Source organism: Echeneis naucrates, chromosome 6, assembly GCF_900963305.1.
Source record: "Echeneis naucrates chromosome 6, fEcheNa1.1, whole genome shotgun sequence".
Lineage (NCBI taxonomy): Eukaryota > Metazoa > Chordata > Actinopteri > Carangiformes > Echeneidae > Echeneis > Echeneis naucrates.
The window spans coordinates 22,675,886-22,692,220 of NC_042516.1; the positions used below are offsets into that span (position 1 = coordinate 22,675,886).

The following is a 16,335-nucleotide window of genomic DNA, read 5'->3' on the forward strand; positions in this document are numbered from 1 at the left end:
GGTGAGGACTCACTGAGGAGTCTGATGCCCCGGCCCTGCCTTGTGTTGAGTCTGTTGAGCCTGAAATCAGAGATGAGCAGACATTGAAACTGCTGCCATCTTTTATTTGCTGTTACTCTTTACTAGCTTTATAACTGGCAGTGGCTGACACAGCGTTAGCTGCTGCTTTCAAGCCTCCTCTTTGTAATTTGGCTGGTTGCCATCTTGGTCGTTTGAAACCAGCAGAAACCTTATTTGGAGGAGAAGGTGGATCCGACCTGCTTTGTACTCCGTCCTGATTGTGTGGTACAGTCTTGTACAGACTTGTAACTAGAGACTGAGACCTGATGGTTAGTAGACATGAAGCAGGTTTAAGGTTCTTCAGGTTTGGCTTCAGGGTCGTAGTCCATTTTTTTTTTTTCCTCCTTTCTGGTACTGCTGCGGCCTCAGGTTCATTTAGCTCCGCCCCTCATCCACGATCACTGATCACATTGGTTCCTTCGGGCTGCGACATGAATCTGTTTTCATGAGTCTGTCATCAGTTTGCTGCAGATCAAGGTGGAAACAGTCGGTCATGGCTGCGACTGTTAAACACGCTCTTAAAGGTTAAAGGCATTGACCCTTTTTGAAATTTCGAAGCGATATGTGACTGATGTCGACGGCTCTGAGGTCTGAGCTGCTCCTCTCTGAAGCTGGAACAGTGAGAGTGAAAAACCTTGTTGTGTGTCACTCTGGATTTAAAGTCACATTTAAGTGATATTAGATTCAGAATAAATCTGTTTCCTGCAGCAGAACGCCTGATGGACTTGCAGCTGCGCAGCACATCTGGCTCTGCGTGAGTGTGTGTGTGTGTGTGTGTGTGTCTGTGTGTGTGTGTCTGTGTGTGTGTGTAATCGTATTCACATGTACTTGTCACACACGGTCCATATGTTCATCATCACCAATGTGCACATGCATCAAAACGGGTGCGCACAAACAAATTGTTGTGTGTGTGTGTGTGTGCTTGTACATGTGTGCAGCCTGGGAGGTTAGTGTGAACTGGTAATGACAAGCCGTTGTGTGTGTGTGTGTGTGTGTGTGTGTGTGTGTGTGTGTGTGTGTGTGTGTGTGTGTGTGTGTGTGTGTGTGTGTAATGAGTAGAGAAAGGTTCAGTGTGATTATAGGCCTCCTCTTAGGACCAGAGAGACTAAATATGGTTTCAGACTAAACACTGTCCCCACACACACACACACACACACACACACACACACCACAGACCACATCTACATTGCTACATGCAGCGCGTATGAAGAGAAAAGTCTGAAAATAACTAAAGGAGATATTTTTATGATCATCCCGGACACTTATCTTCACCGTGTGTGTCTCTGTGCTCGGTTACTGCGCGTGGAAGTGAATCTTACTCCTGTCGCAAGCCGTTTCATCTGGTTTCTTCCATGTTTGTTTTGTAATTCCAGCTTGAACAACTACAATTATGATACGTGTGTTGCTCTGGAGTGCTGCGTCCAGTTGAAGGAAAGTAAAGGTTGACGCTCAGAGTTATTTGCTCTTCGGTTTTTAACACGGCAGATGATTCCAACTTCCAGTTTCTCTTTCCCATGAAGCACTCTGACGTTGATGCTGGCAGAGAAGCTGCAAGAAATCCAACACACGGTCAGTTTGATGACCTGCTACAAAGGTGTCAAACAACCATCTCTGCTAATTCAGGTTGTCTTGAAGTCTATGGGAAATCAGCCCTACCTCACTTTCTTTATTAGCTCAGTGAACATCTTCCTGTTGATTTTATTGTCTCAGTTTAAAGTCTTCTTCAGTACAACAGGATGTTCACTTTCTAAATGATGGTCCATTAGAGGAAAATACCACCTTGTCACTTCCTTTCAAAAAACCACCTATATCCCCGGTCTTTTTCCATGTTAGACGTTAAAAAACTTGCAGTTGTGTGGAGGTAGCTGCCGATAGACTCGATTTCCTCTGTATTCGTAGGTAATGTTTATGTTTATTCCAACCTGAGGAGCTTGGCTGGCTTTACGTGCAGGACAACGCCTTGTTTAGGTCTGGGAGGTCTGCAGACCACAGCTCCTCATAACAACCTTCTCTGCAGAGACAGTTGTGTGTATCTTTGGGGAAGCATAATTCCACCGTCAATCATCACCGGATAAAACATCATGTGAGAGCTCTTCTGGAGCTGTACTGACAAAATATTACCAATGTGAAGAATGGATTCTGGCTGTTCAGAGACTACACACAAAAAACCGAGTTAATGGATTATTACCAAGCGGAAATATTTGTTGTTGTTTTTTTTTGTTTGTTTGTTTGCTGAATGTGACCACAAACCAAAAATCTTTAAATCACATAATTTTTTTGGTTTTTGCTTCACGATATTTACTATTTTTCACGATGAGTCTGCAACAGGAAACACTGTCGGGTGCTGCCTTGAAGGATTAAGCCAGCGTGTTGGAGGGACTTCAGGGTTCGGCTTCGTAGAGGACTACTGACACAGCTTTGGAAAGGAAGTGTTAAAATTCCATGTCAGATTAATATTCAGAATCCACGCACTTAATGGCCCTCAGTCTCGACTTCCAAGAGCCGATGTCTCTGTAATGCATTTATAAAATATTATAATAAACGTGATTGAATCAGAATGTAGTTTGTTGTGCTGCTGAGTTTTCACTGGAGCAGACGAGAGCTAATTTGTGAGAGAATGTGTGTGTAGCAGGCGTGTCGGTGTGCTTTCTTGCACCATTGAACTCTTCGACCAGCCAACAGAGTTCATATATATTTTGGCTTTTGAAGAAGAGCAAACACACACACTTGCAGCTGTTCTGGTGAAATGGGCCTTTGGGTTAAGTCACATCACATGCTATTAATACACTCTTGCTTACAGTGTGTGTCGCGTGTGTGTACACGCAAGGTCTCTTTGGGAGGTTGTCTGAGTGTGTTCGTGTCAGCACTGCTCCGTGTGTGTGTCTGATTTAGGTGCCTTGCTTCAGGCCCCGAGTCTGTGGTGTCAGTGTATCTGTTTGAACTTTGACCCAGGCCACACTTCCAAACATCTGTATGAGCCGTCTTTTATGAGGTGTGTGTGTGTTTCAGAATCAGCTTTCTTTCACCTGGTCTGACCTCGACATGCAGACGACGGGACATTATGTCCAGATGTTTCCAGTTGTTTCAGCTGAAGCTTGATTTTTGAAATATATCAGGATTTGAATCCCTCTGCTGGGACTGACTGGACTGTGTGTGCTGTCAGTGTTACTCTCTGCTGACATTTATAACCCCAACAGATCCTTGAGGTTGAGAAGGTTTTTTGGAGATGATGGAAGTATTATGGGGTGGAGTCGCAACTGGTTAGTTTGAATTAGCCTCTTCACAATCAAAGTTGGATGGTATATTTGATTTGTCAGCAGCAGTGTTCCCGTCAGGAATGAAACCATAACAAACGACATTACTCTGATAAATCTGATCTGTATTTTTTTGAAGACCCCTCTGTTATGACTGCTGTGGATTTAAAGCTTGTACTGAGCAAAAACACGAGAAGTCGGCAGCAAAGAGATCTGCAATTTTGTCCCCATCCATGTGGACGTTCATGGAAAAAAAAACCTAACAGATGTGCTTTTTTACCCACTTGTTTCATTGTTTTACAAAAAAATCCTTAAAGATCATGATGCTAAAATGTTCACCATATTAAAAGTCACAATTTTAAATATTTTTATATTCATATATTTTAAATTCCAATTCCAAACCAATTCATCCAACACAACGTGATTTAATCGTCTTTCTGATTTGTCCTCCATGAACATAAAGAAAGAATAACTGGAACCATAAATGTCCTCTGCAGTGACGTTCACTGTGTTTTATTGTATTTTTTCTTTTTCTCGTGCGGTCTCAGCTTCAGGTGTGAGCTGACAGGGGGAGGAAAAGAAAAAATTCAACAAGTGTTAAACATGTGAGCCTGACTGTGCTGCCAGGTATGATATGTGATCCGTCTCACATGTATGTGTAGACACAATGTGGATTTTTCTGGACACGAGATACTTAATAAATTCTCCAGTCGAGCCTCCACCCACAACCCCCTCCCTTCATCCATCCAGCTGGACCGACCAAACCCCCTCATTATTTCAGCTCTGGGTGGGCCTGGCCTCGACAAGTGGTTGTGTGTCTGTGTCTGTGTGTGTGAGGTCACCTCTGAACCTGTTGAGGTCAGCCCCCATGGCCCGGGGCTACTGGCAGCCTGGGACTCAGCCTGGGTGTTAATCCCAGGTTGGGTGTCACCGCAGTGGGTCACAGTGTGTAATTTAGTCCCCTGCTCTGTCTGGGGCCTCCGGCCGTCAGGACCACCCAGCGCTCTGCAACAACTACTGACCTCAGCATCTGTGGGGGTGTGTGGATTTAAGGTCCTCTGAAGGACTTTTTGCTCTTTGCTTTGAGGTGTGTGTTCATGCACGTTGGCAGGACTGTGGCTGTGTGTGGGGGGGTGACGAGGTGGTGTGTGATCATGTCTTGAGTGTGCATAAGCTGGATTGTTGTCCTTATTTCTGATTTAAAGGTCCCACATGGTCTAAAGGTAGACCTCCATGTGGTCTTTGATTATAAATCAGGTCCAGGTTCTGTATCAACGCAGTCAGAGTACCAAAGTTCTCGGTCCGCAGAGAAACGCTCACAGTCTGTATCCAGAAACTGAGCCTGAAAACCAGCTGTCAGGACTTCTGGGACTTTGTGATGTCACCGCTCTCAGCCCCGCCCACCTTGACTCACCATCCATCATCACAAGATTTAGTTTTCATGAGTGTTAATTGATTCTGCTGTATTTTTTAATTGGCTCACTCAGAAAACAGCTAGCCAATCAGATGAGAGGCTGAGATCCTCCATTCTGATTGGCTGGCTGTTTTCTGAGATGGTTTCTGGTTCATAAAATCATAAATATATTTTCCCATAAAACATTGGTGACATTGTAATCTAGACCTGTGACCATCAGACTTGTTTCTGATTAAAAGCGATAAAAAAGCTTTTTTTATTCAGACTATTTTGAAGTGTTACCTTCTTTCGATTTCCCTGAAATTGGACGTTCCATACCTCGCTGTGTGTCAGTGTCAGCAGTTTGTTCCAGCTCTTCATCGATGCTAACTGCGTTTGTTGTGCTTTTTATGGCTGCACTGTTCCCTCTAATTGAAATATTTGAGATGCCTTGTATATCGTTTGATACATATTCCCTTAAAGTTCACATGAGGAACTCATTTTTCAACCAAAGTTGTTTGTCAGTAAAATAACTGTAAAGTAAGGATCATCAGTTTATTTCCTCCTGATTGATTTACAAAATGAAAGGCTAATGACTTTATCTGAGAGTTGAGGCTCTGCATTAGCAGCCATATCTTTGTGTGTCTGTTGTGTACAGAGGTTTGTGTTTTCATCTGGCCCATATTTTAGACTCTGACAACTTAAAGAAAGCAAAAAACAGACAGACACATTCATCATGGGATGAGGGAGTGATAGAGGCAGGGCCGGTTTCACACACAACATATCAGTGGAGAATAAAGCTCTTTGTTCGTGACCGTGTGAACACGCGTGGCAAAGAAAAGCAGAAGGCCTCCCTCTCTCAGCCACGCCGTCCCAGAGAAAACACAAGACTTCAGCCGGCCCTTTGACGGCACAGGACAGCCTCATAAATCACGCCGGCCGAGTTTGAGCAGCCGTCCGCGGCGCTGAACGACAGCCTGTGAAAGCATCCCTGACAGCCTTGATTGGGTAGGTGGTTTGAAAAAGTTGACTCTGGCTTTATTTTTCTTACCGAAGAAACCCCGGACACCTTCTCACTTCTTGTATTTTCACATTTAAGACATTTAGCTCACACTCACACTCATCTGGCTTGCTGTGAATAAGTGTGGCTGTCTGCATTGCCAACGTCCGTTTCTCCTGGTCAGAGGAGCCCCGGGAGGATTGAGGAATGTGATACCTGTTCTGGGTATCAGTGAATTTTGATGAAGTGTTTCTGGTCTAGACTTATTCTTCCCTCCACCAGCCGCATTCTTCTTCCCCGCTCCCCCAAAAAGCAGTGAGGAAATCTAACCAGCTGCAGTTCAGCCTGCCACAGTGTTTAGTTTAGTGCAGAAATATCTTCGATTGGAGGACGCTCCCAGTGAATCTCTTAACTGGTGCTTCAACTTGATTAACTGAGAGAAAATAAACTCACGATCAAGCAAAAACCTCAGAAATCTTTTGGTTCCAGCATCTGAAACTTGAAGGTTTGCTGCTTTTTACGTTGTCCTGTTGTTGGATGTCAAACTGTCCGACCTGCAGTTAATGAACTGAATCCATCACCTCAGACTTTTTAAATCCAAAAAATCAAAAAGGAACCAAAGGTGAATACAGCTTGTCACAAGTAAAGGATTACTCTTCCTTAGTTCATAATTAAGGGACCTCACACAAGCCGGTAATTTGTTTGAGAAGTTTTTGCTGCCCGATCTGATGGTTGGTTACTTCCCAGCAGACTTCTCAGCAGAGGAAAGAGCTGCGATGAGGAGGAGTTTGTAGGAGGTCGCCTTATCAGGTCAGCACGTTCCCCAGCGAGTGATAAACCATCAGAAGTTGGATCAGGTCGGCTTCCCAGATCCTGTCGCCTTGTCCTCCACTTGTCCTCCCCATCAGCACTCCATTAAGACCTGAATAAACAACGACCTCCTCTTTCATACCTTTACTGTCTCCATCTAATTCTCAGTCTCTCTTCTCCTACGCTGTTCTGCCTGCTCCTCTCTTCTCCGGTCTTATCAGTCAGAGTGTAGACAGACAGTGTTATCAGAATTGTTTTGACCACAGACAATAGTGGTTACTATCTGTCTGTCTGCCTATCTGTCCATCAGACACTGGGAGAAGAGATGCTGATCACTCTGTCACTCTGTCTGCCGTTTGTTTACGTCCCAGAGGACCATCTCTGTCTCTGTCTCTTTCTCTTTCAATTCACCGACATGACATGAATCGAATTGAACGCGCCACCACCAAATATCTTCTTTTGCTCCTGCTGCCATTGTACGATAAAAAAACAAAACAAAAACAAAAACATCTGTACCTTTTTTCTCTGTGCACGCCGCTCTTAGAATATGGTGAAGACATAATAATATAATAACAACCGGACTACCAATAACTTACATTTTACAATCTGTCAGTCCTCATCATTAAGAGAATAATGCTCTACCTTTTGGAACTACACTTCCCAGAATGCCTCTGGAAAGGTAAAGTTAATGTGTTATGCCGAGGGATGCCATTTCATTTCAGTTCCTGTTGGTACTTTCACTTTTATAACTTTGACGCTGAAAAAAAGTGTTTAATCATAGTTGATTTCAGCCAGACTGTGAAATTAAATGACACAATGTGATTTCAACCCACTCAGATCTGAAGCGTCTTAAACATTTGACCTCCATTATAAATCTTCAGGTGACTGTGACAGCACAGCGGCGTAGTGGTTGTGGGTTCGCTTCCCTTTCTGTGTGGAGTCTCCATGTTTCCTCCCATTGATGACTCTAAATTGTCTATACAACAGCACAAATGAACTTAAATGGCCCTGCGATGGACTGGATGGACCCCGCCCTCACCCAGAGTGAGCCCCAGCACCCCCCGTGACCCAGAAATGGATGAGTCCGTCTGTTGGAACTCATTATAACAGCATTTCAATGTTTAAATGGAAACTGTATGTTTTCCTGTTAATATTCATGAGCCTCAGAGGATGAACCCCAGCCATTTTTCTGCAAGGCTGATGTCTGGGCCACAGTGGGAATATTTCTTCCACCTTCACACCAAACTATCAAGATTGCAGAAAATTTGCAATCCCCAGAGGATGAACCCTCTCTGGTTTACAAGCTCTTGTGTCTTCTCATCTACACCCTCAGGACAGACTCTAACTTTTTTAGCCGTGCCACTGGTCAGGCTCTACGAATAGCTAAATAATCAGTATGTTGTCCGTTCCAACAGTTTGTGGAGAACAAACAACGTCACAGTCTCAAAGTGCTGTTAAAAATACGAACAAGCAAAATCCTACAGTCTGACGAGAAGGGGATCGAACAGCGGCGTTGGGCCACAGCGCACAGATAATGGCTGAAGTCAACATTCCTCTTTCTGTAAACTGAAGGCAGATGAAAGAGACAGAAAGAAGATGAAAAGAAAAAGATGTGTTTGTTGGCGGAGAGCTGAGCTCATCAAGTGTTTAGTGTCGTATCTGTGTTCTCAGTGTGAGTCTGCCGAGGCTGATAGTGTAAGCCAGTGTCTGACAATTTGTAATGTTTAGGTTAACTCCCTGCAGTGTGTGTGTCTGTGTGTGTGTCCAGGTGTTTGGCAGCAGGCGTCAGACTATACAACAGCACAAAGGAACTTAAATGAGACACATGCCTCGCCACAGAAGTGTGTGTGTGTGGAGACGATGTCACTGAACGTGTGTGTTAGCGAACGATTGCCTGTGTGCGTGTCTATATGTGTAACAGTATACATGGGTGTGTGTCTGTTAGTCAGGAAATGGCCTCTGTGATTCCAGCCGTCGTTAAATGGAGATTCTAATTGGCTCTTTAATTAAGACACAGACTCACTGAGCCGCACACAGACACACACACAGACACACACAGAGCCATTCATTTGACCCTACCGTGAACCTTTCCTCTGTTTTCTTTGCTTCTTTCACTTCTCTCCTGTCAATCTAAACTCTGTCATCACAGCTTCCTCTCATCTTTCTCAGCTTCTCATAATCGCTCGTTTCTTCTCTCACGTCTTTCCTCTCTCTCTCTCTCTCTTCTTGTGCCTGTCTTCCTCTGTCGCTCGTCCCGTCGTCCTCCAGGGAACAACTGTTGGGTCCTGCCACGTTGTTTTCTGCCAAACAGGCTGCCGTCACGTTACGCTGACAGTGTTGGTGCGTGTGTGTGTTTGTGCGCGCGTGTTCCTATTTGCTTCTGTATATTTCTATGTAGTGTGTGTGTGCGTGTGTGTTTGTGTGTGTGTGGCTTGGACCACGTCCATGCAGTTTGCTGTGGCGAACTGAGCAGGAAACATCTAATCTAGCAGCTCCGTGGAGCATACAGAGACACACACACACACACACACTTTTGTTTCTGGCTTGTGTTGTTGAATCCGAGGATGAAACTCTGGATCTCTGGCGTGGAGTCGTTTTGTGTTCTCCTTCCTGTTGCAGCCATGTTGACTTTCACCAGCTTTCACTCGTGTTTGACAGGAAGTCATTTTTGGCCGCTCGCTGACCTGCACCATCGATTTGGGAGCTGATGGGAACACAACGCACTTTTAAGAAACCACACATAAGTGTTTCTACTGCCGCTGCTGTCACAGTTCAACACAACTCAACACAAACACGGCGCTGAGTTGTGTAGTGTAGCTTTTCAAAGATTGGCCCGCTTCATCTCGACCATCTGCACAGCTGCTGGAGTCTTTTTTTTTTTTACCCGAGGAGCCTGATAACTTCGTGGTTTTAGTTAAATATCAAAACATGTATGTGAAATTTGGTTCGTCTTTTTTGTCTTTAAGTGGAGGTGGATTCTTTGTCTATAAAGTGAAGCCAAAGCTGAACCTGCTTTATATCTAAAGGCCATCAGGGGGCGAATGCACTGACGGGAGAGAGAAATCAGATTGTGTTGAAGTCTATGGGAAAATGACCCTCCTTCACCCCTGATTTCTCTATTTTCAAATCCTCAACACATCATGAAGTTCATTTTTTAAATCATGGTCCCATTGGAAGGAAAATAGATGGATTGGGGGAGGGGCTAACGTGTGACTGACAGACTGTAGCATCCAATCACGATAGAGTACAGAGGAGGTCAGCTCCGCCTTCTCCAGCAGGCGGTGGGTTGACAGGAAAATAAGTGAAATATTTTTGTTTTCTGTGCTGAATACATTTTTACACGTTGATTGTAAGCTGGAAACCATCGAGTCAGTTTCAATAGTTCAGCGTTTCACCAGGATATTGTGTCACTACAATATTATCAACTGCCATATGTGTCTGCGTTCTGATCGCTTCTTCTACACGCTGCTTATTGTAGCTACCAGAGCTCATTCAATCCATCAGCTACAGCTACTTTCCTGAAACCACAGCCGCATAGTTTGTATATGTGTGTGTGTTTGTGTGTTTTCAATCATGCATTTCCATCGATAAGAGTGCCCAAGATTTCTGTTTGTGTTTTTCAGTACATTTCTTGTGGCTTTTTTTTTTTTTTTTTTTTTTTTTTTTTGACATGTGTGTGCATATCTTAGTGCATTTGTGCGTGAATATACAAACATGACTGTTTGTTTGTGTGTGTGTGTGTGTGTGTGTGGTTTGTACCTCAAAGAATAATGTGAGTGGTTGGCAGGCATGAAGAGCCGTGAGGCCGTCGGCCTCTTTGTTTGGGATGGATGGATAAAACGAACAAGTGAAAGAGGCGGAATTGTTTCATTTTCCGACCACAGACTTCCAGGCTTTATTCTGAGCGTGCACTTTTGTCGTGCTCTTTGTGGAGCCTTTAAAGAGCGAAGTCTGCCGAGCTTTGAAAAAAGGTTTGAAAGTGTCAGATGCTGCAGATTGTCACCTTTTTGGTGCGCTGAATCCGCTCTTTACACGACAGGAGGTCACAGCCTCAGCAGCTTCAACTGCAGGTTGTTTCAGGTCATCAGAAGTTCAGCTGTTGACACGCAGCTAACAGCTACTGTGGGTGTGCAAATGTGTGTTAGTGCGTTTGTGTTAAAACATAAATAAAAATCAAGATTCAACTCTTATTTTGAAGGTCTGTCTGCTCGTTTCACTGGTTCACATATGTACATGGTCCTATATCACTGCCCTGTGTGTGTGTGTGTGTGTGTGTGTGTCCAGCCTAAATGTGTCTTTGTGTTCTCTCAGCTGGCATCAATCAGAGTGTGTGTGGAGCCGAGTGGCTGCCAACAATGAAGCCCTTCACCGGACCTGGAGCCTTTTATCAATACACACACACACACACAACCTCAGCCACCCTCCCTTCGGGGTCTCTGAAAGTGAGTGTGTGTGTTGTTTGGTAGAAAGTGTTCACGGGGACATCAAGAGCTCATACACTTAGATTTTATGTGCCAGCTTCAGGCAGCGTTTCGATCTTTGTGAGGACCAGGTTCAGTTCCTCGCTCTGTAATTGAGGACGTTTTGGGAATAGAGACGTGTTTTAATTCTTCTTCACCGTCTCTGTTTGTCATTTAAAAACTCACTCAATGCATGTGTGCTAAATAACAAACTCTGCTCGAGCAAAAATAAGTCTGAGCGTCTGAAGTTAATGAAGTTTTCTTATATTGAGTCATAAGAGCTTTGATTAATCTGTTGCCTGATGATTCATCATGATGCAAAATAATGATATATATTAAAGTCAATGACACAACAGAGCAAGAAAATGATGAAAACTAACCATAATAAAAGCTCGGAGTAGCTGGACTGTAACAACAGAAGCAGCTAGCTGAAAGGTTGTGACTATTAATACAGTATGAAAATTAATAGTACAGAATGTTTACGACAGTTTTTTTTTTAATCTGCTGTATTATGTCGCTCTGAGGAAAGTCAGGTCTAACTACGGTTTGTGTTGAATTCAAGTGCAGTACTTTTTGTTGTTGAGGGATGAAATGAGTGATGGCCGACGAGCAGCTCTTCACTTCCATAGAAGGTCCAGATCTGTTACTCCCCTTCTCTCTCCCCCATCTTCTGTCTCGCCTCATTGTCCTGTCAAAGTAATAAAGATGTAAAGGGCCAGATCCAGAGCCTGAGATTAGAGGGTGAGATTATGGTCTGGACTTGGACTGTCTCAGGGGTTGATTGTCTCATATATCAAATTTTGCTCACGAGAGGCCGCTGCTTTAAGCTGTTGTTGCAGACATTTTCAAAATTGGGGTCAAAGGTCATACACAAAGACATTTCTGGAATAACATCTTCGGCACTGACAGGTTTATTCGAAATGTAAAGTTTCTAATAAAACGTGTATCTGACATGGACATTTTCTTAGTTATACCACAGTATGTAGATATTTGGCGTTGGTTAAAATGTATTTATACATATCTAATTATTTTCCCCGTTAAAAAAAACAACCACCTGGTCTGCAACTACTGACCTCGCAACAAGGACTTTTGTCAGAAGTGCAAAGACGCACCTGACAGTCTGCTGTTACCTCCGGGTTCCCGCTGCGGAGTGAACGGGAATCCGTGACGAAGAAATGAAGTGAAAATAAAAAGTGTGTCGACCAACGCTGCTCTCCTCCAAAGCTGCTAATCCAGTTGGAAGGATTAGGTGTTCACTGATTGGGTGAGTGAGTGTGTCTGTGTGTGTTACCTGCAGGGTGTGAGTGACACGGCACCCATCGGTGACCTCAGCCCCGACTGAGAGCTGTGGACTTTCTGGGGGTCGCCATGGAAACGAGGGGACGTGACTTGAGGTTTTAACTTCGACTGTCTTTGAGTCCAAGTAACAGAGGAGGCACTCATTCTCAGGCACCAATATGTTTGAAGTTTAGTATTTCACAATTCAAAACGGCTTACTGTGCGCAGACACACACAGGAGAGTCTCCCATCTATGTTTTCGCAGTATCAAATGGCCAACGCTGAATCCATTTGTCAAACAAACTGCCAGCGCATGTTGGCGCTCAGGCCTGCAGATCGCTCATTTATCTGAACACGAACTCGTCCATTAGTCCCAGATCTGCTTTCACCTCTTCCCTTCCTCCTCCGTTCGTCTCCTGTTTCTCTCCGTCTCTTCTCCGGCTTGTCCTTTCTTGTTGTCCTTGTCGCCATCCGTCTTGCTCTGTCATCGCCCGCTCGCGTCGCTCCACTCTTCCCTGCTGCTCTGTTGTTGTAATGATGGAGGGATGGAGGGATTGACCCCTGGTTGGAGGTCAGAGTTCAGCTGGTCCCGCCACACCTCATTCATGCAGCCACTCGCTCGCCCTAAAACGGAGTCGGGTTCAACCCCGGCGAAGCGCCACTTGTGCTGCTTTTCTTCGTCTTCATTTCAAAGAGTATTCAGGTTTTGTTTGCTCCGCTCGGCGTCTCTGAACCTTTGCGGTCTTTGAAATCCCACGAAAATCCTCAACTTTCTAAATTGAAGCCAACCAGCTGTGAGAACAAGTGATGGGAGCTGCACCTCGCAGAGCCGTTCAGCTGACCTCCCCTGCTCCTTTTCTCTCCTTTTATTTTTTCCAATTGAGAACGAATAGATGCTGTGATAACACAAAACATCTTGAAAATGGGATTTCCAGCTGTCTAACAAGAGAACAGTGGTGCAGTTTGTTCAGAGTGAGAATTAACTCCAGGAAACAACCTTAAAATGTGATATATTGAGGGTTGAAAGACTTGGATCCACTTCTTTCACTTTGGAAACCCAAACACAACAAAACAAAGCCTGGAGTGATGCTCGTTTCCTGCTGTTCAATAATAATATTCTTTTTTTAAAAGTTACTTTTTCGGGCTGGAATGCAGGTTTGAGGCTCTTCGGCTTTTGGCTGGAGTCTACTTCTAAAATTAAAACTGATCTCTTCTGCTGCGTTACCTGACATTTATCAGGCAGCTCCAAGCTGAAGAGCTGACCCTTCTGGAAATGTGGAAATGTCGCCTGGATGGGCAGAAACTGAGACCGTCTCCCCTCCTGATCGGATCTTATCAGTCACGACTGGCGACAGCAGTGAATGCAACGTGGTTTAAAATCAAGAGAGAGATCAATAAAACACCCGATAGCTCAAAGTTTGAGTTCATTGTGACAATAATCCAGTCATATTTCCCATCCCTACATTTAGTCATGATTTCCATTACTAACAATAAGATTTTACAACTGTACCTAATTTCTAGATCCACGCAAGTAACTTTGTGAGTCAACCACCGTCATAATTAAAAAAATAAAATCAATAATCTAATAAAATCGAGTTAGGAAAAAGGAAAAACCCACCAGAAACATGACAACATCGACAATTCAACTGCAAACCTTTTTTTTTTTTTTTTTTTTTTGTGCTTTTCTTTTTCTCAACACTTGCTCCACATGCTTCGCTGTAACTTTTAGTTCCAAAGCCTAAAGACAGAAATAACTTGTGAGTGTGAGGTCTTAACATAAGGGCCGTGTTGAATTTTGGTCTCCAGAGAAAACACATGCTCTAAAAACAACACGCAGCGCTGAAGTCACTCAGGGTGAATTCAGGCTCATCTAAATGAGAGTAAATCAGCCACCTGACTGTGACCGTCTGTTTTTACAGTTTCTACAGAGAACCAAAAGATGATTCATGATTTGTACCGTATATCCAACAGAGGACTCTATTTTGTTTGTAATTTTTCAATCATAAACGTCTTGTTCCTCTGATAAATGGGAACCTCTGTGTTTCTTTTTCTTATGAATTTTCTGACCTCCAAATTTCTCACACTTCATTTTCGAGGCTGAATGTCAAAATTGCCAGTCCAGCACATTTTAAATCATTTTCCATTTGATTACAGCATCAGTGGTGAAAAGTGAGTGAAAGCTGATTAATGCAAGGTACAATTAAAAGGGAAATAAAAAAGAGAAGCTAAATCGGCAATCCTGAATGTTTGATTACCATTAAAATGAAATTTGGGTTAAGAGTCAGTGTTCATATGGGGTCAGCGCTGAGTCAGCAGTATTTCAGAGGTTTTCGTGAGGAAAAGGTTGGAAACAGCTCCTGTGGAACATCCTCGATGTTCGAAAATGGAAAAAAAAATGAATGTAAAAAAATCTCATATTCAAATGAGATTGAAAAAGGAAATAACGGTATTTCACTTTGAAGGAAGAAAGGAAACTGTGACATAAAAAGTAAGGACCTGATATGTCCCGCATCATAAAGACGTTTTTGGATTTTGAAATAATTTATTCTGCTTCAATGATGCTTCCACGTCAGGCTGTTATCTCCTGACTCACTGGCTCCTCCCCCTTCCAGGTGATGGCGTTGGCGGAGGCGGCGGAGGAGAACCGGGCTCAGCTGGAGGAGGCGTTTGTCCGTCTGCGGAGTGCCACACACCTGCTGGTGCTGCTGCTGTCGCTGTGGCAGGGCCTGACCCCTGACCAGACCGCCATCCTGGAGGCCACGCTGCTGCCGCTGCTGCAGGACACACCACAGCTGGTACGCACACACACACACACACACACACACACACACACACTCTCAGGAGGCCATTAACATGTCAGTGTCTGTCCATCCATCTGCAGCCCACTCAGTAAACACAGCCCCAGCTTAAACACACACTCTGAAAACTTTTAAAATACATTAAGTACTTCTTGTCCCTAAGGAATTCACACACACACACACACGCACACACGCACACACACACACACGTTCAATCACACACTCACTCACTGCCACTCAACACTCATCTGTCAGCTCTGAGTGAATTCTGTCCAACCTGTTTATGATTTAAGCACTAAAGTCTAAACTGTGTGTGCTTTTCTTTGTGTGTGTGTGTGTGTGTGTGTGTGTGAGTGCGGGTGGGTGGGGGGGGCCATATATAATACACAAATACGCAGAAAGGGTCAAGGTCACAATAGCTGGATGACATATTGCTCTACAAACAGCCGCTGACTCAGATTGTGAGTGTTGTGTGTTTGTGTCGTGTATATTTGTGTTTATTGTGCGTTTCCAAACAGCTTTGTTGACAGAGCTCCTGTCTTTGCTGCGCTGAGACCACGAAAGGTTTCTACCATGATGTGTACCTGCGTGTATGTGTGTGTGCATGTGCGTGTCTTAGTTTTTCCATCGCTCCGATCAACCTGTCATTACCACTAAGTCTATTTCCAGCTTCCTCTGACAGACCCACATCACACACTCATACACACAAACATCTGTTTTCATAAACAGCCATACATAAAACATCTTTTACAGTACACACACACACAGACACACACAGACAGAAATAGGCTGATGAGCCTCAGGGGAGTGTGGGAGTGTGTGTTATTGTACACGGGATTAATGGCATTAAGTGAATTAGCAGTAATCAGGGTCACGTCCACGACGTTAAGACAAACAGGTGGAGTGAGGCGCTATTTTCAGACAACACAACATGCTGCTGTGACTACACACTACAAGGTGACACAAAGTGTAACACGGTTGAATAAATTTGTGCTTCCTATCATTGATGAAGCAGGATCTTTGATATTTTTGGTTGTTCTGTAACATTCCTGGTCTTCATAAAAAGCTTTAAGCTTCTTTTATCTGGAATGTAACCGCTGAAACTACAAAACATAAAAGAGGGGGTACAAATATAAGGTGGTGGGAGGGGGGGGGCATGTTTTCCTCTTTACTGTGTCCCAGTAGATAAAGACACACATCTGTGATCCATAAAGCTGACAAAAATAAAAAAAAGCGTGCCGAAATACAAAATGATCTGAGGCCTTCGTGTCATCTGTCACAT

At 43.9% G+C, this 16,335-nt stretch overlaps 1 protein-coding gene across 2 annotated transcripts in view; it reads left to right on the forward strand.

Annotated features, from left to right (window-relative positions):
• Window positions 1-16,335, forward strand: part of bbs9 (Bardet-Biedl syndrome 9) — a 131,571-nt gene that overhangs the window by 61,721 nt on the left and 53,515 nt on the right. For both annotated transcript variants that reach the window (XM_029504375.1, XM_029504374.1), the window contains one exon: window positions 14,868-15,050. In XM_029504375.1, the coding sequence (XP_029360235.1) occupies window positions 14,868-15,050 (183 nt within the window). The remainder of the gene's footprint in view (window positions 1-14,867; window positions 15,051-16,335) is intronic.